The following is a 26,555-nucleotide window of genomic DNA, read 5'->3' as shown; positions in this document are numbered from 1 at the left end:
GCATCACCAGTTTTAAGAAAAATCAAAGAACTAAGGTAACAGGAGAGGCGTTAAGTCTTCTGATGACTTATACTCTTCAACGCACTACATTATGCAGAGTCCTGTTGACGGCAATGGAATCCCGCAAAGATGGAGGCAGGCACAGGCATTTTGACACAGTGACCTAAAGGCAATCTGACAATAACTGGGTTTCATCTGGGCTTTGTCCCTTTGGAGAAGAGTTGGGTTGAGCTGAATGCCATTGTAATGCCACTTAGGTGAGTGACCTCCTTCTCATTGAAGGTTGTAAGAAGTATAAATACAAGTTTTCTGCTTCAAACCAATCTGTCCTATATCATAGGTATACTATACATACACACCGACATTTGCAAAAGTCACATTAAGTAACACCCACCTACCTACTTTGTGTAGCCCATCTGCAGGCAAAAGCAACAGGAACCTGTAGATGTTTTTTAGACCACAAATATAATCAAGCAGTTCTTTAGAGTACCTAACACGTACTTCCATCCAACTTTGTCGTATAAAAGCAGTTGGCACAACAGGTGCAGCATATTCCAATGACCTTCTGCATAAGGGCAAGGAAGCTATACTAATTTCATCACACTTCTCAAGTTGACATTGGATACATCAGTTTGGCAATGCTACGTATTTTAGATGCTATATTGACATGGCTGGCATAAGTACCCCTAGCTAATGTATTTCATAAGGAATTCTTCATTTAAAACAAGAGACAAAGAAGTCCTACAGCTCTTCTTCAAATGACTGAAGAAAAAAGCTTAAGATATCTTTATTCATACCAAGAAATCTTCTTTTTGGAACTCCTATTTTCATATACTCCAGAATTCACACAAGAATTGTAAGAGTCAGAAAATCACAGTGTGGTTCCAAAAAGGAGGAGTAAAAGCAAATGAAACTGCTGATGATTTCACCGAATAAAAGACACTTATAAAAGTAAAGGGCGGAAAGAGTCTCTGCATGTTCTAAAGTGGCTCCTTAATCAATTAAATGCTACTTAAAAAAACCAACTTCATTTCAAGCCATGAGAAAATAATATACAACTCATACAATTTCATTAATTTACTACTAAATTGAAGGTCTTCAGAGCTATTGAAAGCCCTTCAGCAGTTTCACCATTTTTTTGGTCCTGAAAGTATGCCTTTGACATCAATACAGAGAAAACAGGTGGATAAAGTAATTATAATAAGAGCATCATGATGCTATGAGCAAGCTTGTAACAGTTTTACTAACAGACTAGATAACAGGCAGAAAACCGGGTTGACAATTAACAAAGTTGTCATGTTGTGTCAAAGTGCTCCCACCCTCCAAAAAAACCCCAAACCTCACTACAGGAAGATACAGACAGACTGGGAAGGAAGGAGCAATGAAAGAGCAGGAGTAAGAATGAAGAACATCCCTGAAGGAAAATACCAACTGTACAACCCAGAAATCAAAGAAAATCTATGCCGAAGGGAAATGCAAACCTGCGCAATCAATGACTCCCAAAGACTAATTTCTTCTCTTCTGGACATCTCCTTGCTCTCAAGCTGCACACTTCCAAAGGTTACAGCCTTTGTTTAGGTTCAGGGAACCTAGGAGGGGGACAGGAAAATGAGGAGAAAGACAGAAAGAGGCCATCTGTATGCAGCAGCAAAAATGATTCATTAAACCTGGGAGAAGCCCACCTTGAGTCAGAACAGCCTTCCAGATTAGAGGTGTGGTGTGCATACTAGTAGCAGTTGGAGCAGTCTTATTAGCAGACTAGAGCAGAAAATAGAAGGAAGATAGTGAAAGAAAGGGGCTTGGTCCAAAGAGAAGCACATTTCTTCCTAAACTAGATGGTTTCATCTTTTCAAAATACGCTTGTGAAATCAAAGCCCACAACAATTTGGCTTTTGGAAAAAATTATTATTAGAGCAGAATAATCATTACATTCAAAATAATGGACATTTGTACAAAAGTAGAGTCATATGGTCAGCAATGGACTAAAACTAGTAAAAATACTTCTAAGTACCATCAAAGTAACATTTTATGATGACAAAACCAGTAGCTAAAAGGCATGGTACAAAACAAGTGTTTAGTCCAGCAAGGAGAAGAGAAACTACATGAAGGGTAATAACAATTCTGAGAAACTCATATGCAGAGTAAGGCAAGTACAGAATTGTTGAACCCTCTGCTACATTGGCTGACCTTCATCTTCACAATTATACAAACAAACCCCTTAGTTATTGCTTTTGGTATTTCTCTGAGGCTCTGGCACATTGGGAAGCAATTTTAGGAAGTACAGTTTACAGGTGCATACAGCAGTTCTCTCTCCAGACAGTTGTAACATTAAAATGCAGGCTTGTTCATGTACTCTTCCACTGTCTGGGGAAAGAAAAAAAGAAGGGTCAACTGATGGAGCATTATGGAACAGTACAATAACCTCTCAAATCAAACCTTTTCTCCTCTTTACAGACAGTATAGTTTTGCATGGAATTAGATCAGATTAATTAAAATGTGGAAATAATTCTGCTTTAAAAACATTTTACAGCATTTTAGAATCTGATCTTTAAATCATGACATATCACAGTGGCTAAACTCATCATGTATAGGCCTTTCTACTTAGCTGGCTTAGTTTCATATGCAAACGCCAGACCACTGTGAAAAACTCTTTGACTCACACAGTGTGTCCCTAGCTAGTTCTACCAGCATGCTGTTCCTTTCAGTATTACAATGGATCCTTCACTACCTAGGAAGAAATTAAGTAAATCCATCACATTCAAGTGCTTTTGCCATTCCTGGCTCAGCAGTATATTACAAGACAATCCTGCAGGGGTCTGAATAAAGGTTTCGTATAACTGTGTCCTGCAGAAAATCTACCCAGGTGTTTATGAATGAAAGTGGAGTTTGCCAGCACTTACTCTTTCCAGTTTTAAATGTTAATAGTAGGTCATCTGTTTCCAATATATTAATGAAACATATTTTTCTGTATTTAGATATACATATGTATACATACAATATAATCGTAGACTATGTTCTTGTGTTATAAAAATATCCAAGATATGTCTTAAACAGTTTCTTAATATAATATCCAAGAAACCTTAGCAGTTAAACTGCAAGACAGCAACACCAGTATACAAAGAGCCTCCTGGTGATTCCACAAGATGCAAGAAGGTTGAATTGAAAGCTTATGTAACTGCTATCTTAACTGCATTGTTGTAACTATTGAAACTGAACACAAGCCACATTTAGGTAGTCCTCAGATGTGCTTAACCATATTTTCAGCTCTGTGAAACACAGAAGATGTAAGAAGATGAGGTATTTGTCTTTTGTCTTCCTCTGCCTTACCTCCTGCAACATGTCAGAGTCTTCTATGGCTTTCACTGCAGACCTCTTTGAAGTTTCTTGTACTTCTCCACCAATTATAAACTCATCAAGAATAAAATAAGCCTTCTCAAAATTAAAGATAATATCCAGCTCACACACCTGCCAGAATAAAGGAACACCCCACATTTAAATCACTTTTGTAGTATCAGAATCACTATTGGGCCAAAAGTTGTTAAGATGATCAAACTTGTTCAACAGATACACTCTTGTGGCAGTTAGGAGGATGAAGAATACTGCTTATTATGTAATATCACAGCTTCTACCCATAATTCTCTTCATACAAATAGTCTAGACTTACTTGTAATATGGGTTACATATGTTCATGCACAGTTTCACAGAGCAAGACAAATTCCCTGTCCTAGTGACCTTGCACCACCAACTGCTTTCTTGTTTTGAGGTGGTACAAACAGGAGTCATGGCACAGTGATTTAAATAAGAGATGAATTAAGGTAGTGGGAACTATTTCAAGAATATTCATAGAAAAGATGGGTCTGTTGCAGTCTTTAAAGACTTATTTAACCTTCTTCAGATTTTTCTTTAAGAAAAACACCCACTTTTTCTTCTTTATATCCTTCACTGTTACACACTATTAAGAAACAAACAAAACCAGTGTACCTGAAGATGTCAGGAAAGAGAACTAAAGCACTGTCACGCAGGACTGAAATAACTTTCCTCAAGTTTCCCCTCAAATACTATTCCAAGACAAACTTACAAAGTATGAAGATTAACTAGGGGAAGGTTGTGGTGGAAAAACTATCTTCTGATAGTTTTAAGCACTATTTTATGAAATATTCTACTAATGAGATCACTCTGGATTGAAAGAGACTACAGGGCAAATAGTGCAGATAGAAACACAAACTAAAAAAGCTTCAGACAACTGTTTATCAGACTGCCAGGAATACAGTTCATAAGGGAAAGTGAAACCTACATTTCCAAAGTATCTGTCCAGAAGCTCTACATATCGGTGAACGACCTCTAGTGTCAGGAGTTCATTGTCCTGGTCTTCTATTGCACAACAGAAGTACAAACTAGCATACCTAAGGAAACAAAGGCAAAAATGTGAGAGTGAACAGCTGGATCCTCAGTGCTCTGTTCTGCCTCTTACAAGTTACATAAATGACAGTTAATGTCTATCTGGTCTCTAAAATAACACACTTTTATTCTAGTGTCCCAGGAACACTTAAAAAGAAATTTAAAGGAATTATTAATTTAGTTAGAAGAACAAACTCCACTCTTGGCAAAGTGGGATGCCTCCAACACTGGTCTTAACAAACCTCACAGGAAATCAGTACTACTCACCTGCTGCAATAGCACCACAGTAAGCAGGGTTAATTAAACTGCAGAATGTGTTACTGGTCTTTATTAACAAAAATGAAAGCAAAAATAAAGGTGGAAGGCTACCAGCCATCAAATGACTGACAGTATTTTACATAAGGTATGAAACTGCTTAAACCAAACAATCTTCATGACAAACTGGCAGCAAAACTTTCTGTTTGAATCAGCCCAAGATGGGAGTAGTGATCTACACCAATTCTCTGGTGCTGTGGCTAGAGGCTCAATCTGTCACATCATCTAGTCAGATGCTTACATCCGTCACAGCAGGGAACTCTAATTTTTGCTAAATGGGAGATACTGCTTAATTTGTAGTGTGTTATACCTTAAGGCTACTGTTGTTTGCTACAACTTTACAAGAATTAACAGTCAGTGAACACTTAGCATCCTGTAGCTGGGGACCAGTGTTTTGTTTGGAAAAGGAAATGGGAATTAACACCTTCTGGAGCAACAAATACTTCAAAGACAAAATATGACACAATGCTGAAATTACCTCAGAACAGTTCCTGCAACCACCCAAAGAGTCTGAAAAAGCCCAGCACGTCTCAGCAGGCTGCCTTGGGGAATAGGGAGCAGTGAAGCCTAAAGCCTCCTAACAAAATTTCAATCACCAATATTAAGTTATTCCCCTTTTTCTCTTTTGACAGACTGTGTAAGTAGTCTGCACCCACAATTTGCACTGCCAATTTATCCAGGGACACTGTGCTGTTACACACAGTTACCTTGCTGGTGGCAGGCTCCTATTAGCTTAGCACTTAGTGTTTTGTATGCTGTTTTTCTTAAAGTGAGCCTTTATTTTCCCTGTTCTAGCATGTGTTATTTATATGAATAGTAATTATATGTTCTCATAAAATTACTCACACCTTTTGTAAACAAGCTTGAGGTCTTTCCAGTCAACAAAACTACTTGTTTTTTGATTGCGAGACAAAATAATCTGAACAATTTCTCGAATGATCTTTTTCTTCTCTTTATCAGGTAGCGTCGTGTACCATTTCTGAAGCCTTAACTTCCCCTGCCGACTGAACAGCAGTATAAAGTGTATCTAGAGTAAACAAAGCAACACGGTTAACGCTGGGGCCATGGCCAGAGAAGAACATTCCACTGCCTGACACTGAAATCTGTGAGATCCCAGTGAAGGCATCTCCAGCCCTGGCGTGACGTTTGGACATGCCATCAGTGAGGTCTGCGGGAGGCTGGGCAGAGGAGCAGAGATCCCTCTCCTGTTTCTTACCCTGGCAGCTCTCCCCTCCCTGTGGGACCTCTCCCCTCAGCATCCCCTTTGGATTCTCTCCCACCTGTCCTCCCTTACCTTGTGAAAACATCTGCTTTGCTTCCTATTCTGACACTTCCTTGGGAAACAGGAGGAACATCACCACTTTGCAGCAGTGAGAAAGAGGGTCCCCACCCCTCCACCAGCAAGATTAGATACCTTAGCGAAGGGAATAAAGACTTATATTCCACAGGGCTATGGAGATCAAGGATGCCGTGTAGCACAAGACTAGAAATACGAATACTTAGATAGTAATCATAATCACTTACAATTATGGTATTGTACTGTTTCAGGTCACAAACAAAGCAGCACATTCATAGAAGAGGATTAGAAGAAGCAGAAGCAACCAACTACTTTGGAAAGATAGCTTGATTAGTTTTACTGAAGAAATTACCACAATACAAATACTTTTATTAGCAGATTAAAATAACTGACCATACTAAGTCTCTAAGCAGTATGGTAAATCATCTACCCACAGCATGAAAATGGCTTTAAGAATGCAGGAAAACTTTGAGGATGACATTGTGATATCCATCTCAACGGGACACCTTCCGTTAAACAGAAAAAACCCCACAACCTAGCAGGGATAGAGATGCTTCCAATGGCTGCAGACACTGTGAACTGCCTTACTCTGGACAGGCATCCTCATCATTTTTTCACCAGTAGCAATGTTTGGAGACGCCATGGACTTGGAGGATGTCCAACTGCAGTCACAGCCATGTGCATGACAACAGGCACACTGCCAGTTGCCCATGTAGAGACAAGGCTACCCCTGATGCTGGAAGGACCAAAAAGAAGCATAAGAGACTGCTTTCCTCACTCTCAATCCTTGCAAATGCCCAACAGAAGAGCTGGCAGGTCCCTTGCCGCATCCCCATTAACCTAGCCTTACCCTTCCCTATAGCTTTTCAATATACACCCTACTCTCTTCTCCCTCTTGTTTCCTATTCCATCTTATTCCTGTACCTGTATTTCCCTATCACTCCGTCTCCCCATCTTATTCCTGTACCTGTATTTCCCTATCACTAAGTCTCCCCAGTGAGGATCAAAGTTAATGTTCACAATTACTATTAAGATCATAATGAAGATTTCTGTAAAGACAGAATCATTCTAGGCTCTGGTGAAGTCCAAGCAGAGAAATACATCAGAGAAGCTTCTTTGTAAAAGAAAGGGGAAAAAAAAAAAAAAAAGCTACTGGATCTTAAATAAAGCTTTAATTCATAATTCAGAACAATTCTCTAGCTATTAAGTCACAGAGTTATTGAGTAATCCAGAGATAAGAAATCTGACTATATTGAGAAAGACTTCAAAGGTGGATAATTCTGGGGAAAAGTGGACTGTTTTATTCATGTGCCTGTGGCAGGATCTGCTGCTGGAAATATGGCGCTTGCCATCATTAGTCTAATGTGCCTGATAAAATTACAAGGATTTTGTTTTGAGCCCTGTAATACTCTCCAGATGAGCTTGCTAAATTGAAACAATTATGATGCTGGCAGTACACGTAGCCTGATTACAGTGAAGATCAAAGCACCATGTTCTTGCCTTTCTCTGTTCACATAACCAGCTGGGTTTTGACATGGTAATGTTCCAGCTGTCAGATACCCTATCCCAGCAGATGAAGGGACAGTACTTACAGTACATACACTTGTCCACTAAGACAAGCTGGATGAATGGAAGAGTTATATTCTTGCTGCACAGCACATTAGCTCCAAAGCCTTTGTAAAGACAAGTGCATTTCGAAAAGCAGCATAGGTTCTGCAGATAAGAGCAGCAGCTCAGCAGGTGTCCATTTAAAAGCAATCAGGCAGGCACAGGTAACAGCTATTTGATAAACAAATTCCTAAAACCATGGTGAATCAGATAGGAGAGGATGATCAGATTCGACTGAAAATGCAAGGAATTAGTCAATGAGTCCCTGTCAAAAGCCGACAGCATGTTCAGCACCAAGAAGATCGTGCTGTTTGAGACAGGCTCAGAAAGACATATATTTGCCTGCAGTGCTACAGGAAAGATGAAAGGGTGTTCTAGCTTAGGTTCAGCCGCTGGACCCAAAAGACCTTAAATCTGAGTGCCTGCAAGTAGTATACTTATCTCCAGGAAAACAACCTTATGCCTCTAAAAGGTCAACTACCCACAAGCCAGGGAATCACTGTGAATATGACCACCATTTTCTGCTGATTAGCTTACTTCAGGATGTTATACTTCACCCATAGGAAACTGAAATGCTTTCCTTTTGAAACTGCTTTGAAAACTCCACTGTTTCTTATGAAGATGCAGTTGATGTTTCACCATCACTTTCATGAGCAGAGGCAACATTCCTTGCAATCAAAAAATATCTACTAATGCTCTTAAAAACATCAAGATTCATATACAAGCTTAAAAAAATCCCATCTTTTGGATCCCCCATCCCACACTGTTTCATATGCAGAATGTAACTGCATAACTCATAAGGCAATTTTACTATTATTGAAATATATACAGCTAGAAAACAGATAAAAGCCTCTACTATAGTTCATTTCTAATTTTACAGTCTGCAGCAAAATAGTGTACCCTCAAGCCTAGGTACGTATTACTGCCCAGTTGAGAGTTTCTGTAACAAAACAACATATTAGAAAATTACAGATACTTAAAAAAATACTGTAGGTTCCTTTTCCCTCTTTTGACTTTTCTTCCTTTTTCTGATTTCTAAAGTCCATTCAATCTGGGGAACTCTCTAGAAAGTAAAGAATATTACCCTCTCAAGAGGTCACATGGCTTAATTTCTGTGAGTGGTAAGCATCCAATTGCTACATATGTTGTTTCATTCAGTTCAGCCACACTGATATGATACAACACAATCCTCACTCTCATAGCTCTGTTCATTACAGCTCACTGGAAAAATTCTGATGCATCAATAAACCTGGAAACACTGAAGTGCTGCACAAACAGAAATCTAACAGCTCATCTGTTCCTTGCTCCTTGACTGTGAAAACATATTTGCTTTCCTATATTGCTAATGACAAGATGGATGTTGGAATTTTGGGTTGGTTTTCAGCAGCCAAAATACAAATAGAGGTGATTATCCCAAAACATTTTACTTATCTTTAAAAATTCTAATTCCAGAGGCAAACAAAGGCAAATTACTTGTCTTAAGCAAAATACCTTTGAAGCAGGGTGCTTGGTTTCCTTTCCTACCATTCTAGGGTGCTGGCTGTGACTAACAATCACCAGACCCATGGCCGATGCCAGAAGGAATTTTTAGGTCCAAGCCTGAGTGGGTCGGGGTGAGAAGTGCAGTTCCTATGAAAAGCATCAGCTGCCTTCTCATACAGAGTCTGTGGAGACAAGCTTTGGTCTAGGAGCTGAGTGTGATTTTATTAGCTTGCTTTACTAAATCACACCTAACTACCCACAGCACTGTGCAAACTGATCTCCATAAGCATCTGCAAGTAGCCTAAATGACTGCATTTTGTATTTGTAGGCCACTATTTTCTAGTTGGAGAAACAGGGATTTTTAAAAAACAAGCATTTAAACCAGATTTCTAAACCTGAACTCTATCCCCTTATCATGCATCTCTGAAACAATTACAGCTGTAAAGTATACAACAGGTTGGAAAGTTAGGGAGCCTTCTGCTTTATACAGATGAACAAAACTGTACCAGGATAACAAACAATACCTTCAGTTTCAGGGCTACAAAATATCCAAAGGTAGACCTGGACATGAAATAATTTTAACAGTAAATTGAACAGACATTAAAAATGCAAAATAGAGAAGGTTTACATATTCACAAACAGCAAATGTAAGAGAAATATGCAAAATTAACACGCTGTGTTTTTTTTTCCCACCTTCCTCGGGAGACCTCTCCTTCCTTTTGCTAATGGGCTGTCATGATCCAATAAGCAGCTTACCCAAGCTTGTCTCCTGGACTGTACCCTGCCAAGACTGGAGGTCCCCTTCAGTGCAGCCTTACCCAGTATTCAGTCATTTCACACTCAAAGTGATAAAACACAATTGGTTCACTGTTTTCAAACTCAGACCATTTGTTGCTTTTACAGATGTTTTAAAACTTAATGTAATCTGTACTGCAATGTTTAGCACAACTGTCTAAAGGGCTCTGGACTATATTCTATTACACACAGAACAAACCACCTGTACGAATATCAAATAAAGACAACTACACAGTAAAACAAAGCAGCTTTCCTTACTCCCAGTTTCTCCAGTTTACTGTCCAGTGACAGAAACCTGTAAAAGTTGGCATGTTTATTCCCGCAAGGTGAACTCCAGGGGTGAATGCAGAGAAGCTCTGAGTCACTCCACTTTGAGAACTTGTGCTAGAAATGCTTTTCCTCCTCCCATACTTCAACCTGCATTAACATTTACTGACTGGTTTCAAACCTATTCTGTGGCATCTGGCTGCTCCAGGTGCTTTTGTGGGAGAGGACAAGGAAATAGGAAGTCTCCAAGGAGCCTAAGGGGAGGGAAGGCAGAAGAGGAGATGGCACCTGGAAGACCTAAAAGCAAACATCCTTCTCTTCCTTGGGTGCTTGGTTTGGGCAAGGATTTGTTCAGCTAGGTAGCTCTCTCAGTTCAGCAACACAGCTTAGACTCTGACTCAGCTGTAACCTTTCCAAATTCAGTTAAAAGCCCTCCCAAAACAAAGCCACCTTTATAAAATGGAAAGATTACTGAAACTCACAAGTTAACTAAGATCTTCAAATTAGGAATAACTATTCCAAAACAGACAGCTTGGCAGAACTTGGAAACTCTTCGATTTTCCTTAGAAACTTCCAGTTTAAGCCTGCTGCTGCCAGTAGGGCAAAAGGCAACGTATGACATGCTAATAAAGGAAAACGCATAGACCACATAAAAAGGAAAGTGGGATGAATAAAGCCACACCTTTGGCTGCTGACATGGCAACGGCTGCTGACAGGGGCCTGGGGAAAACCAGACTGACTGGCTGTACCTGGTGGAGAGGAAGCAACTTTTTAATCATCAAGTTCTCTTTTACCTTATTCTGACTCTGTTGAAGTCTGCTTGACTGTCTGGCACTGTTTCTGCCTGAGTTCATATTCTATTATCTTTCTTTCTTTCCTCCAATATGAACAAATATTTCCCAACATATTTCTGTCCAGAATTTTTTATTAGTTTTTATTTTCACATCACATCTGAAAATGAACAAATACTACTTTCATTAAACTGTTTCTTTGAAAAAGTATGAACATCCAAAGTATTCCAGCCATTTACTGATTTGCTGTTTTTTTTTTTTTTCTCTGAAACATTCAGAGAATAAAAAATTCCTTTTAGTTTTTTATTTGTTTAGCTTTTTTTTTTAATTTTTTTTGGGGGGGGAGGGGGGGAAATAACTACTATAATTTTTCCCTGAAAAAATAAATAGCTACACTGTGAACACACAGATGGTTTGGAATGCCAGGCGCTTAGGATTAGAAAAACACAGCGCACAGCTACTGTATTAACAATCTAGCCACATCAGGAAGAGAAAGAATAAGAGCACATTGAAGTATAGGTATTTCGGTATTCTGCTGCTGCACCAAGTCCCCATCTGGCTAGTGATCTTTCATACACACACTTGAGGGTTTAAAAGTAATTATGTAAAATCCAACCCAGGCTACTTCCTTACTTGTTTACTCTGCTACTAAAAACTTTTATTCACAGCAGTGCAGAAGCTGACAGATGTTTGCTAAATACTGTAGAATCTCTGCTTTAAAACACTTATTTAGTCAGCATAACATAAGCAAATCAGAAAAAAGAAAGTGAAAAAAAATGAGCAACACAAAAATACCATAGTAGCATACTGCTGCCTAACTGGCACAGAATTCTTTCTCGCTTAATCTCCGTTAGGAAAATTTCTGAACCATTTCCCCTAAACAATACATCCAAAGTCCGTGCAATAAAAGTTGTGCCAGATCATTACAGGCACACATGACTACAGTTACACATTGATTTCATGCTTTTCATGATGCAGAAGTCACCCTTTTCTTATTGCTTAAGATTTTAAATTGACCAGCATACTATTTAGAGGATATTTACAGTATTGATCCAAACAACAACCTCATTTATAGCCTCACTTGAGTTAAATAAAACTAAAATCAAAACAGTATAGCTGAGCCAAAACCATCTTGAAGGTCCTCACTTCTGATTCCTACCTAAGGATCAGAAAACAAAGCTCAAGGAAGCTGTAAGCCACCACAAGCTCCTTCCAGCTCTGCTCCTGTTTATCGCTGCCTCCAGCAGGTCTACTCCTCCCACCCTTGGCTCGTTTCTCATAAACAGGCAGCATTCCTTCAACAACATCCTTCTTACAGTACAGGAATGCTTGTGCCTTCTCCTCTCAGGCTGCTGGATGTCCCACCAACAGCAAAGCCTAGTTTCCAGCACCTCTCCAGAGAGGAGAGACAGCACAGCTTTGCAAGATACCTCCTAAGATGTAGATGGAGGCAATGACATCCTGGTTTTACAGAGGGTAATTATCTCAGTTTTCCTAAATCACTGCTTTTTTATTCCTGCATGTGGAATTTCTCTTGTTTCTAGTCAGTAAGCAAGAACAGATCCAGGCAGAGGGTTTGCATAAAACCTGCCTCAAACTCTGCAATTTAAGAGCAGGCCAGTGACAACACCATAGCTGTGTGAACCAGAGAGACGGCACTCCCACCTTCAGTCTCAGCTCCAGGGACAGGCAGTTGCAGGGACCCCAGCTGGCTGACCTTACAGAAAGCAGCACAATTTGAAGACACTCCGTACAATTACTAACTGGGTGATCACATCCCTTCTGTCTCCTGGGCTGGGCTCTCAGAGTTGTTTTTATTTGTTTACACATTTCTGGGAGGCAGTGGAAATCTTCACTAGGTTACTATCAGAAGGAGGAGACCAGGGGAGAGGCTGAACAACCTGCAGAGAGCTACCCCTCATTCACTATAGCCCCAGTGTACTTTATAGTCACAAGAAGCCATTTTCCAAGTCTGTTCCTTGAACATCTGATGAAGAAACAGAGCTAAAATCTAGCCCAATGGACTCTGACTCAAGGTGCGGCCTCTTTCAGTTTCAATTCCAGTTTGTCTCATCAGTAAAGCCCTGCTCTCTGAAGGTCCTGCAGTGCCCTTCCCTTGCCTCTGAGCTTCCAAGGAGCGAAGTTAAAAAGCCTTGCTCTGGGACAGGGTGGATACATCAGAAGGTGAGGAGTTTCCAGGTGCCTCAGCCAGCTGATGGATAGTGCTTCAGCCTGGGGACACCTGTGCCTGGTGCAGCAAGAATGCTGCAGGTCTGCAGCAGCCTCACACTCATCCCTCCAGTTGCCAGCAAAGATGCTCACAGAAAACCTGAGCTCCAAAAAGATCGGAGATCCATATGAGTTAGGATCACATTTGTGAATGACTCTGAAGAGCACAGAGTAGTTTTTTTAGAAATGCTGAAGCATTTCATTTAGTCATTTTCAATAGAGAAATCCTCCATTTTCCCTTTTAAAATGTCATTTTTTCATTATGGTAAAAAACTATCATGGATTTAATAATCTAAGCATAAAAGAAGCAACCATTGTTTACAGAAGGAAAGGCCAAAGCACATTATCTCACAAAATGCTTTATGCTGGCCCAAAATTCAGCCTCTTGGATGAAAAAGTGGAGCAAAAAATAATTCTGCCATTCACTCATCCAGCTCTTTTCATGAGACTTGGAAAGGAAATGCCTGAGATACTGCGCCTTCCCCATCCCCATCTCCTCAGCCTGGTGGCTGTTGAGCTGCGAATGTTTCATAGAATGGGTTGGAAGGGACCTTGAAGCTCATCTGGTTCCAATCTTCCTGCCACAGGCAGGGGCACCTTCCACTAGAGCAGGCTGCTCCAAGCCCTGTCCAGCCTGGCCTTGAACACTGCCAGGGATGAGGCAGCCACAGCTTCTCTGGAAAACCTGTTCCTGTGTCTCACCACCCCATGGCTTTTCTAGAGCTCAGAGCAAACAGACACTCACCCAACACTTCCCATGTTCTCCTTTCAGCATACAGCATTCCGAGACATAGCATATTTATGCGGTTCACAACATAGTGATTTTTTCCATTTTCTTCAAACAAAATATCATTGAATTTCTCATTCCTTGGTGGCTTGTGTCTATCACACACCTCAGGAGACTAAGCAGAGGGTGATGACCACACAGGAATTCCTGCACTGGTTAATGAGCCATGGAGAACTCAAGTGTCTGAGCAAAAACACCTTCAAGCTCCAATGTCACGCAGCAAGGCAAGGACAGGCATTTACTGGCTGGTGAAGAGGGATGTTAATGCCCTGTGTTCTCTTCTCATCTGAATAGAGGATAGTAGATGGACATCCTAAACAAATTCAGCCAGTCAGAGAAGAAAAAGAGACTGGTGCATAGAATGGCCGGGGTTACACCTGTGGTATCAGGAAACAAACCCAGGACATACTAGTCCAGAAAGACATGCCTGGCCAGAAAGGCACGTCAAGCTTGCCTTCAAACACACAAATGTAAAGTTTACTTTCCCATCCTACACCAGTGACTCTGACTATATTCCTACTCACAAATGAAATACCATTTGTACATGACTGGATCTTGCAACTCTAAACTGCAACACCTGCAAAAATGCAAAGGGCTGCTCAAGAAAGCATACACCCAAAGCAGCCAAGTAAACGCAGATGACAGCCCATAGGAATAGGACAGTAGGAAAATGAATGGGCAGGGATGGTAATTAGTAGCTGTGTATGCAATACAGAAAGAATTCTTTTTACAGGAGCAGCATGGTTTTCATTTAGGCATCACTGGAAACACTACAACTGGCTCACATAAATGCTTGATGTACTGCCAAAGCATAAACCTTGTACTTCAGGGAGGAGCAGCTCTACCTGTCCTCCCTGAACCATCAGTTTCCTCCCCACTTTCATCATTTTGTCCCTTTGCTGCTCTTGCACATAACTGATGCTTTCAGAAGGCAGAAGGTCTATGGGATGGTTTATAAAGCATGCGACTCTGAAATGATGAAAGGTAGAGAAAAGCAGCAAGCATTTTACATGATCCACAGACTCGGCAGCATTATTTTTGTTTCCTCATAGCCACAGCTGCCCATTAACACTCCAGCCCTTTTTCTGCGTTTGCTTACCCCACATACCATGGTTTTCTCCAAAGCCCTCCAGGCACTCCATGTCCTAGTAGTAACTCCTGGCTCTGAGACATACCTACAATTTCCTTATTTGCAAGTGAAAATAAATTAAAAGATCACCTAAGCAAAGAATCAGCAGATGATCCATCATAATATTTCTCTCCGGAAATGAGCTTATTACCCAGGGACAGTGAAGTGTGCATCACAATTACTGCATAGCCAGCCAGTCCAGAGTGCTCTCTAGTGTAACAGTGACAGTCTGTTATGAGTGAATACTTGAGAGAGAACATATAAAACTGGAAGAGGACCACATCAACAGTCAGAGATAAAGAACCCTAGAAAACATTTTTCCTCGCAAATCCCATAAAATGCTATTCAAAAGCCCAACTGAATGACAGAGTAACTGAATATTGGATTATGGATCACCCTCTGAGCAGTACTGTGAACTGAGGAGCTTCCAGAAGGGGACAGCATGTGTAACATGGCAAGTGTAAAATCATTCTGGTAGTCCCATCTCCAGGAATCACAGGTTTAAGGATTCATAGCCAGAAACTGGATCCAGATGATGCACTTGTGGACCCATCCTCTATGAACTTCCTTAACTATTAGGACACCTACAGCACCCTTTTGTTTTCTTTACATTTAGTGCCTAAAAATTTAACAGGATGTACCCTAATACTTCCTGTAGCAATCATTCTTTCTGGCGTTCATGACTTCATGCATTTCTATCTCTTCCCCTGTAGTCATCTCTTCTCAAGCTTAAAAGTCTATCTACTCAGGATCCATTCCATTACCATTATCTACTCACACACTAACAATTCACTGCAAGACAAATTAACAAAGAAATACCACTTGGACTGTTTTTCCCCCCAATGTAGAACACTGCCTCAAACAACAAGAATCATTTATTTGCAATTTTTTCTCCTTCCCTCATCTATTCTAATCTGCTGCCCTTCTTGTCTTTCAGAGGTAAATGCCTAGAAGCAAAGTTCGTTCTTCAAACTGTGGACAGTAAATTCTGTGCAGCACTGAAAACACCTTTTGCAGACCTGTGTCTGTTTTAACAATTAAGGTCGTTGAGACTGTTGGTGAGGTCAGCATTCAGAATAGCTGAAAGTCCATTGCCAAACACCAGCCAGGTGTCAGCAACTTCAATAATATTTCCCCTTCTAGATCAGTGACTGGTATCAAATGCCTTGCTAAACGGAAACAGTGCTTGCCAACTCCTTTTCTAGTCAGGCCAAGTCCATTTTTAGGGACCCTCTGCTCCATAGGATTCTTTTGATCTTTGGCCAGGATTTCAGATCATGCCCACAAGTACTAATTCTTCTCATTGTGCTGATGAGCAGCACAGAATGGAGGGAAGGAGGGCCTTTACTATGCAGGCAGCAGTCCTGTACTCAAAGCCATGCAAGCAGAGCCATGAACTGTCATGAATGTAATACTAATAACACTGAGGTGGCAGTAAGATCAAGGTGTCGCGACACTTACAGGCATGAGAGACTACAGTAACACATATCCTTGGAGAAACTGATCATTTTCTCCTCTCTGCTCTCTCCCTGCTCTTCGACTCTGTTGAGACAGCAGTTCTTCAGGATACGTTTCTCTACTGCACCCATATATGTCAGGGAGCAGAATTTAGTCTCTTTATAGTAAAGCCTTCGTTTAAGCATGTTACAAAAGTAGCAGCCAGGCAGAAAAGCTGACTTTCTCAGCAGGATGTGAAGTTAGCTTTGCTAAACAGACTCTTTCCTGAAACTTCCCTGGAAATCTGCAACAGAGAAAACAATTGAAACGACCTTCCTGCTAAGACACCATACCATTTGCACAAGTACCTTCCACTCAGACTTCAAAACATAGAAAAAAGGAGGCAAGCACAACTACGTCATTCCAAACTGGAGGAACTGATCTATGGCGAGTTTAAATGACCTGTTGAAAGTTCTTCACTCGTGAGCCTGAATAAGGCTTATTCTTGGTTTGTAACCCTGTAACCCCTGTTTCTTGACACACAGCCCAGTGTAACAAGCCCTTCATGGAGACTGGATGACAGACAGAAGAATTTTAAGCAAAAGAGTGGCCTGACAAAAGCACCCTTTCACCAGCACTGGTTCTACAACAGAAGGGGGTAAGGCTGGCAGCACTAGTTAATGGAATAACACCAGCAAGGGTTTGTACTACGCCCTCAGAAAAGGACAAAAAAAATTAATTGTAAGAATGCACACTCACCTTATAAAATTATAACAATCAATACAGCAGACAGTCTCCAAATTGTCCATAAGCAGCAATATTGTAAGCAGCGCTCCCCTGGGACTGCCGTGAGTGCTTTGAAAACTGGCATTTGCGAAGTGCATGCATCAGGGAGTTCTGAGATCAGCTTCCCTGAAATCAGCTCCCATATTTACTGACCTTCAAGAGCAAAATAGGAGTTCCAGTTGTTTACATAAGCTTTACCTGAGGGAAGTGGATATGTAGGCCTGTCTCGGGGTGTAACCAGAAAGCTTATATCTACATAGGGACTTAGGGTGTGTGGAGACTGTGTTGCCATCTGTAAATTCATTACTGTGTATACATATTTGCAAACGTAATGACAGGTACACCTTCCTAAATACACTAAACTAACACATATTTAGCATTCTGGCTAAACCACTGAAAAGAAACAATGTAGTTCTGCCTTTGAGGATAGAGAGAAACAACGAAACTTGGCCGCTGATGAAGGAGGTGAGAGACTTACATTCTGCCAGTTAACTGGTGTTTCAGGTGCACACAACAGACAAACTGTACAAGACAGCAACTCCGGGCACACTTGCAGAACCTGCCCCAAGTCCGAATTATCAAGCAGCAAGATGCTTTCTCAATGGTCAGCATCGCTGACCATCTTACTGCTTGAGAGCCCGCAGTCCTCCTTGGGGAAAATCTAGCCATTATTCTGAGGATACGGGTCAACACGCTTAACAAAAGAGAATAACCACGGCAACCTTTACTGATCCCAGCAAACCACCACCAATTACAGCACTGGAGAGCCAAAGGGCTATTCTTCCCAAGATCCTGCTTGCCAGCCCTTCAACCTGAAGGGCTGCTGCCCCCTTCCAAACTGAAACAAGCTGCTGCTGCCACCTCTGGCCCACCACGGAGCTGGGCTGCACACGTACACTGGCTGCCAACAGACAACCTACAAGGAAGAGAACCAGACCCATACGCTCTCTCACGGATGCGTTAATTGATGGAAAAGCGGAACTAAATTCCTAGGACCCCCATGAGACTAGGCAGTTGAGCTGGGGGCAAGGCTGCCGTCCAAGCTTTCCAGTTACCCGGCACCAGGGAGTACACGTGGGGAAAAGCTCTTCCCAATGCTCCCATTACAAGAAACCTCACTGCCCAGCACTGCTCCGCTTTGACCCCAGAGCCAGCCAGCAGACACAGATCCCTATGAAACCACATTCGATACTTCTCCAGGCACTGGAGCCGACTTGAACCTCAGCTCCTCAAGTTACAGGAAGCCTTTATAAAGCCTCTCTCTGTAACAGCCTTGTTTTCCTGGTTGGCTATGAAAGGCTGTCAGCATGACCCCAGCTCACCCCAACGGTCACAAGGCAAAAAGAAAAAAGAATATAACTTCCATTTCCTCAAAACAGGTGCTAACCTCGTTCAAGCCTACTTGAAAATGGCATTTCTGCTGCTCGGAGCAGCCGGCACAGCCATCGCAAGCAGGCTGGCATGCACCTTTCAAAGAACACCTTTTACGTCTACTTAAAGCCAACTCGGATTATTCCAGCGGAATGATTATTGAACAAAACCCATGTTTCTTTCTCCCAAACACAAGGGAGCCGCTGCCGCACCATTCCGGGACCTGCCCCCTCCGCAGGTACACCACGACGGGGCACCCGGGCGGCAGAGAGGCTCCACGTTCGAACCCACCTCCACGGGGACTTTGCTTTCTCGGGCAGCGCGCAAACATTTCTGTTTGCTTTCGGCTCTCGGGAAAGCAACGTCCAGGGCGGCCCCGCCGAGGGTCTGCAGTCGGCCAAGCGCCGGGTCTCGGCTCCGGGCGGAGCAACCCTGACCCCGCGGGTCCGAGGGGCTCGGGGGGCATCTCCCCTCCGCACTGCCTCCAGCCCGCCCAGCCGAGGAAGCACAGAGAACGCGCCCGTCGAGGGGGGCTGCTCCGCGGGGCAGGGGCGGCACCGGCGGGGCAGGGGCAGCCCCGGCCCACTTACCATGTCGTGGCGGCGGCGGGCTCGGAGCCGGCCCGGCCGGGCTGGCTGCCGGCCGCCTCCCTCCTGCCCTCCTCCCTCCCCGCCCCGCGCCAGGTGAGGCCCCGGCCGCATCGCGCCTTCCCACAATGCCGCGAAAGGGCACTCCGCGGGCGCCTCCCCCCGCCGCCGGGCAGGGACTCGCCGCGGGCACCGCCGTCGGGTAGGAGAGAGGGGCCCCGGCGGCGTCGGGCTGCCTCCGGGACAGCTCCTCACAGGCCGGTCGCTGTGGGAAGCGAGGGTGCCGATGACAGGCAGGGGCTGCAGAGACCCCGTCCCCGCACATGGGGTGACCCAGACCCTGTGCAGGTGTTAACCACTCAAAAGGTGCCTTTCTCGCCACAGTGAAACAAAAACGCAGTTCATGTCCTCCATCGGCTCTAGTTGCTCCCCTTCCAAGCATCCATACGCTAAAGACACTGTGGTAGCGCAACCAGCATGATTGCTCTGGACCCTATCTCTATCAAAATGAAACTCAGATAGTTGAAATATCTTAAATGGCTGGGCTTTGCTAACCTGTGTCTTTTGACAGAGCTGGAGGAGAGAGCAAAACAGGAGCAGCTCTGCGGGTAGATCAGCAAACCCCTGTAAACTCTGGCAGGGATTTGCTGATAAGCAGCTCTTGCCAAAAAATGCACAACATCCACAGACTCAGCACGTGAATCAAAAGCTCTAAATCCATGTCTAAGTCTTCTCAAGCTCTTACTGGGAGTCTGATCCAGATGCAAACCACCACATAAGCATAACATGAGAAGACTTAGGATGTTTAAGTCCCATGTTTGTAGTCTAAGGAAGATACATTCCGCAGTGCGTAGCATGCATCTAGCCCCAAGCGCGATGTGTCTGGATATAGAATATGGTTCCCATTTGCTCTGGGCAGATTGACGCCCTGCTCTTGCATGATGCACCTGAGTCATCAGCGAGAAGGGGAAATCCAAAGGAGCTCAGGGACTCCAGGGGACACTGTGGTGCCAATGGCTGGCACCAGCAGAACCCCTCTTCAGCCTCTGGCTTCAGCAAAGTGGAAAAGGTCCCTTGGTCAAAAGCAATTGTTTGTGCACAACTGAGAGGGCAGCTGGGCTGAAATCCACTCCCAGTTAGAACTGCTTGTTTACAGGAGCAGAGAACATGTGCAGGGTGTGCTCCTTTAACAGTGTGAAGGCAACTTACATGTTTCCCTAAGCATGCATGACCCTATTCCTCTGCCCTCCATAAGCTTTGATTTATAGTCACAGAATGGTTTGGGTTGGAAGGGACCTCAAAGATCATCTAGTTCCAACTTTCCTTCTAGGCTGCAAAGCCCCATCCAACCTGGCCTTGGACACTGCCAGTGATGGGGTATCCACAGCTTCTCTGGGCAACCTATGCCAGTGCCTCACCACCCTCACGGTGAAGAATTTGGTCTAGATAGACATGCTAGCAGTTCACAGTGCTTGCTCAGTTCTGTTTTCTGTAAGTTCCACCCTATCCTGCCAAGCAGCACAACACAAGAAGTACAAGTCCCAGCTGCCTATAGATCTCAGCCATACTTCATCTGCTCATTTCTCTCTGGCCTGTCACTTCCTGAGTACATATCCTGGGCCCATAAAGCAGCACTATCTACAGACCACATCAAGATGGTGCAGCATACACCCCACCATGCTGCCAGACAGCACCGGCTTCGCTGTTTTTTCCTGGGCGCTATCTTGCCTTCAGTATACCTGTCAAATACATGCTTACTGCTATCAGCCTCTGTTAAAGTAGACCAAAACCTTCCCCTAGATTCTCTGAAAGATAGCTGAAACAGTAAACAGGCCACACCAAGTGCCACAGTACCCATGGTGCCTTTGCAGGAGGTAAACATCTAGTAAACATTTAGCTTCCACACGACCACTGCCGTGTTCCTGTCTCTTGCAGCCCCCTGCTCTGCCCACTGCGGCCTATGCAGAACAGAGAGCTGGCTTTGCACTTAAGCCCCAGGTGCTCCTCACTGTTGGTAAATGGGGAGAGTCTACAGATACCACTGCATGACTGGGGAAGCCACGACTCTGTGAATGCGTGGAACTGGATTTGCCTAACATGCAAGAATGTGGGCATCATAGTGCAGTTGTACTACAGATGTGGGGCATCAACACTTTCATCTCCAAAATTAATACAAAATTAAGGAATGAACATTCTCCTCACCCCTTCCAAACCCCTAAGTTCCATGAAAACACCTTTGTTCAGCCTACATTTTACTTATGTAATTTACCTTGGTGATGGCCAGTAACTTCTTTTTGCTTAACAACCGCTTTCCTGTAACCTTACTTTTCTATGAGAAGTAATTAGGCCCATGAACCCAAGAGAAATAGCCTGCTGCTTTTTTTTTTTGGCAAGTTCATCAGAAAAAAAGCAGCAGCAGCAGCAGCAAACACATCATGCATACGGTGCACATTAGCAGCAGTGGCCAATGTCAACTCACTATGGCTAGTCTTGCAGGTTAGCAGACAGAATTTTGCTGCCCTACAGAAACAAGGCTGCAGATACAGGAGCATGCCTAAATTAGATGTTTTCCAGCATGGAAAGCCAGGCTATACTTAATCACTGGCGAACTAGAAGCAGTAAGGAGCTGGAATTCTTCCCTCCCTGTCTCTCCATCACTAGCACTGAGTGCCTGCATAATGTTATGATAAAGAAGATAGCTCAAACTCCCCAGGTAGGAACTACTGATGGTTATCAGTGTCACACAACAATGGGAGCAGGGGGAGGCAGCTGTGGCACACAGTTGGTGTACCAGGTGAACTGGTGGGGTGATCTTACGCCATAAAAACGTCAGGTCCTTCCCTTAGGCCCAGTTAATCTGAACACAAAAGCTTGCAAAGAGAGGCAAACATATATATCTCACTCAAATGGGCTGCAAAAAGACTTTAAGACCCTTCTCATATTGCTTCTGTCCCTGCCTGGAGGAAAATGCTCATACTTCTTTCATGAGGGCCCTTTGAAAAGGTTTTCAAGTGAGGCAAGCAGCTTTTTCATGCTACTATGTATTGCATCCTCTTTGCTTATATTCCATTCTTCTAGCAGGCTGTTGCATTCAGAAGTATAAAATGTTCACAAGAGTTACAGTGAGCCTTGTGTGCCTAAAGCTGCTGCAAGAGCTTCTCTATCTCCTAAGTGTAGGTTTCAGTGAGTTTGGACATGAATGACTTGAAAGGAAGTTAAAATGCCAGATGCCTAAAACCGAAACAGCCTTTGTCTTAGGCCCTCCTTATCTCTGAAAGCTTTATGGACTGCAGAAGCTAATAGTGGATCATATAAGTAAAGCTATACATTCAGTAATGATTTGTAACTGACTGGGAAGTTATATTCATGTATGTTTCCAGGAAAACAAACAAATCCTGACAGCTCCAATTAAGAGACACAAATCACTGTCTAAAGAACAGCAGGGAGAGAACAGAATATAACATTCTCACCTCCTTTTAAAAAACTGCCAAAAAATCCTTTCTGAAAAAGACCTTTTTACTGCAGAAAGAAGCTTTACTGACTCTACCCCAGTAAATGAAGCAGTTCACTGGCCATTTACACTGATTCTAGCAACATCTCAGTGTCTTTTCTCAGCACCTAAACTGAACTGTTGCCAGGCACCCAGAGCTAGACTACTGCAGTAAGCAGCCCTGCGCAGAACCAGGAGTTCAGGCTGATGCACACTCCACTTGGTGACTCTACAGGAGACCTGCTGCGCAGGTTTTTTTCCACTTGATATTAGATCTGTAGGAGAAAGAGAAAACTTTAAAAGCCCAATCTAAATTCAGCTGCAGGAGGTAGCTTTTAATTGCACTTCGGATCAATACAGAAGCAATCTAACACTTGTTCTTGGTTACCAGGCAGGAGTTTGTACTTTTCCAGACAATTTTCCCTTGCTTTACAAATGTTCCCTTTTCCTTATTTGCTCACACAATCTGTATTCTCCATAATTTAAGTGCAGAAAAAACATTCATATCACTGGAGAACATAGCTGATTATCTATCTGTGCCACAGATTTTGGTACCTTATCAGCAGCAACAGCATGTTCAGGAAGTAATCCCAGCAGTTTAAAGTACTAGAAAAGTGTTAAAAATAGCAGTCGCAAGCCCTTATAGCATGTACTGAACTGATAAGTGTACAAAAGTAAAGGATAGCATTTTATTTCATATCCCAGCTGCATAAAACTAAGAGCAGGCCAAGAGGTAGACAGACATTAATAAAGCTCTATCCAGAATTCTCTGTTTAGAGAAAATGTGTTGCTGTAGCCCTCTTGTGTTCAGTTGGATTATCAACTATTCAATCCAGTGTCCTTCCTTAGAACCCTTTAAATAAAGGCTCTGTGTACTTCAACCACACTGCCATTTACTTCATTGCCCTCTACACCTTCCCTTAGTTTCTTTCATGCTTTTCCTCTTCCCATCCTGGTTGTAAAATCTAAGCATATTCAAAGACTACGCTTCTGAAACAGCAGAGTGCTCAGTTGGTAGAGTCACACCATAAAACAAGAGAGCTGCTGTTTTGGAGTATGAGGACTGAAACATCCCTCATTGCCTGTAAGCATGCTTATACTCCTAGCATTTCTTCTGCATAAATGGACTGTCATGAACACAATTTACAGTCTTGTTTCCCTCCTTTAGACACCTATGAGATGAAGTTTTAAAGTGAGTGCCCCACAGACACCATTTAGACATGTGCAATGTTTCTTTACCCCTACAGAGATGATCCTGACATTCTCCAAAACCTGTAAGTACTATCGACAGTCCTTTTGATCCCCAGTCCTTCCCTACCAATCACCAACATTAAGAACTCTGGTGTCCACCACTTAGTTGGGACACCGCACAGTCAGGGTGGTAAGTGGTCGTGGCTTTCCCAGTATTAGTTTCCAACCTGAAAAGGCTACACTAAACATAAAAGCAAGTTACGGCTGCATTGCTATGGGTGTTTAGTGGATGGACTCTTGTAAGTGAAATGAGGTAATGGCCTAAAAGGCACTCACCTTCCACACCTGCTGTCTCAGTCATTCTTAATTCAGCTCACTCTTACAGACCATGAAGGAGGCTCAGGCAAGCATTTCTGTTGTGCTTCAAGAGCTGCCATCACGGGTTTCAAGGAGCTGAAATCCAACATGGACATAGTGCTGCAGAGGAAACCTGAAGAACGAGCCATAAACTAAGAGAGAAAGAAGGAAAAATGAATGAGAACAGACACAGCACAGTACTAGAACAGAAAGCCAGCTATGGCTTAGCAACAGCAACATCAAGAAGTATTAGCAAGCAGTGCTCATTCCAGATCAACAACACAGGGGTACACTTCAGTTCATTAGAACTTAAAAGAGTGTTGACAGATACATGCATATAGATTTTGAGAGCAGCTGAAACCACAGGAAAAACAGGCTTCAGAAAGAATAAAACAATATAGAAAATGAAAGTAATGGCATCTTTATTTAACAGCTATAAAGGTAAAGCCAGGAGCAAGTTAAACCTTATTCTGTGTCTTTCCCTCTGAACAAGGTATAGGAGAGAAAAGCAGGCACCTCTAATATTTGCTATTGCAAGTCAGTTTCCTGAAGAACAGTGTAATATAAAGTATTTCAGAGGAAAAACTGAAAAATATAAAAATATGTAAAACACACAGAAATACAGATAGGAATTCCTACAGTCAACCTGTATTTCCACATAAATTTATCTTAGATTGAACTGGGTAAATGCTAGGAGATACCTAAACCTCTGGGTTCCTCACAGAAAGCATGATTCATAGTGCACCAGGGTCTTTGTATACAAAACTGACAGGACTTACGAATTTAGTTATAAGTTAGATATAACGCAATTCATATCTTTGTGACAGAAGACAATTTGCAAATGAAGATACCAAATATTCTGAAGACAATCCCACCTAAATTAGTGTAACACATTGAGAATTAAGTCAAAGAATATGGTTCAACTTCCCTGTGTGAGAACAGGTTATATAGTAAGGGACCTTGGGTATACAAGTGAGTTGGAGGGCAACTATTAAAAGCAAGTCTGAGCTACTTGTATGTTGGGGTGAAAAAGGCTTATGCTATAGAAGCAGAAAGCAAAGTTTCTAGTTACTCCATATATTTCAGTTTACTATTTGGTGAAATATTTAATTTAATGGAAAATAAATTGTATAGATTTTATTACTAATATTTTGATACTTTCTTCCACTGCAAAATGATAAAACCAGTAACACCGTCTTTGAATCTGTTCGTTAGCTTGTACATATTAAAAGAATTTAGTAGACAACACATAGCTGCCTAGAGACCATGCCCTTACTTCCTCCAAAGGGGCAAAAAGCTGTGTGGGATCATTTGGTAGCAGTCCCTGAAGAGATCGTTGAGAATACTTGCCTTATACCCACTAGAGAAGCACAGAAAGACTTCAAAGGCCATGTTACAACTCCCTGAAAGATGGTTGGTCATGACAAAAAGTCAACACCACACCAAAAACCCTTCATCGCTAAGACCTGCCACACAGCTATCTAAGTTTGCAACATAAGGAATGCGAGAAGTGATCAACTATCCATTATGTGTATCTCATTTAGAAACCCAACACACATATTTCAGTGCTTTCACTACAAGGACACCATTTGCAGTTCTCAAACATTTTCAAATTTAACTAAATCTAGAGTTCATATGCCTTATTTGAAACATTCTGTAAGATGGTCTACACAGACATCTAAATAGGCTTTTCTGACTACACATCAGTAACAGCTTCATTGACTTCAGTCAGTTTTTATGGAAAGTAGAAACCAAGGTATTTTGCCTTAGAAAAGATGAGGAGTGTAAGCTGATCAAAATGAAATGCGTCTTGTTAAAAATGGTAAAATTACAGTATTATATAGCACACAGGCTACTCAGCCAGCCTTCAGACATGGAAGGAGTTTGTGAAACCCTTTCAAATTCCTTCTATTGCTCCTGAATTCCCAAGGGAGCAGTGAGCTACACTACATTAACTGGCCAACAAGCAAACATTCCAAGCATTACAAAGCCAGCCAGTGCTGTATTTGAGCCTGTGAAGGCTGTTTGTAACTGAGGGATAAGGATGCTTCCCAGCTGGTTCCCATCCTTGCTCTGTGAGAAAGGATCATGAGACAAGTGTAACTACCTCCTGTGCCTGCAGTTTATATCCTCTGTATATATCATAGAGCCTGATTATCCCATCCAGTATAAATTAGTATTTCTGTAATACCTCAGGTCCAAAGGATCTCAAGGAACGGGTTGATCCTCTGATACTCT

At 42.5% G+C, this 26,555-nt stretch overlaps 1 protein-coding gene across 2 annotated transcripts; it reads right to left on the bottom strand.

Annotated features, from left to right (window-relative positions):
- Positions 1-760: 760 nt before the first annotated feature.
- Positions 761-19,416, bottom strand: AP1S3 (adaptor related protein complex 1 subunit sigma 3). 2 transcript variants are annotated; one of them, XM_061453026.1, is made up of 6 exons: positions 19,283-19,302; positions 16,560-16,839; positions 5,562-5,740; positions 4,295-4,403; positions 3,328-3,465; positions 761-2,364 (listed from the first exon to the last, which is right to left on the bottom strand). In XM_061453026.1, the coding sequence occupies exons 2-6, from the start codon at positions 16,563-16,565 to the stop codon at positions 2,329-2,331; spliced, it is 468 nt and encodes a 155-aa protein (XP_061309010.1). In that variant the 5' UTR covers positions 16,566-16,839; positions 19,283-19,302; the 3' UTR covers positions 761-2,328. The 2 variants fall into 2 exon arrangements, with proteins under 2 accessions (XP_061309010.1, XP_061309009.1); XM_061453025.1 differs by lacking the exon at positions 16,560-16,839 and having other exon boundaries at positions 19,283-19,416.
- Between the last annotated feature and the right edge of the window lie 7,139 nt (positions 19,417-26,555).

This window comes from Pezoporus flaviventris, unplaced genomic scaffold, assembly GCF_033815535.1.
Source record: "Pezoporus flaviventris isolate CSIRO_AGI_PZ_B2104156 unplaced genomic scaffold, CSIRO_AGI_Pfla_v1 ptg000013l, whole genome shotgun sequence".
NCBI classification, from domain to species: Eukaryota; Metazoa; Chordata; class Aves; order Psittaciformes; family Psittacidae; genus Pezoporus; species Pezoporus flaviventris.
Note: the sequence above shows the minus strand (reverse complement) of the source record. Positions and strands in the feature narration are given on the sequence as shown.

Excerpts from the sequence above, each read along its gene's own strand:
- AP1S3 (XM_061453025.1), bottom strand. The coding sequence starts at position 19,393 with ATGCGGCCGGGGCCTCACCTGGCGCGGGGCGGGGAGGGAGGAGGGCAG. Across the intron at positions 3,466-4,294 it reads TGGACAGATACTTTGGAAAT|GTGTGTGAGCTGGATATTAT; the intron begins GTAGGTTTCACT and ends TTATTCTGGCAG. Across the intron at positions 2,365-3,327 it reads ACTCTGACATGTTGCAGGAG|ACAGTGGAAGAGTACATGAA; the intron begins GTAAGGCAGAGG and ends TTCTTTCCCCAG.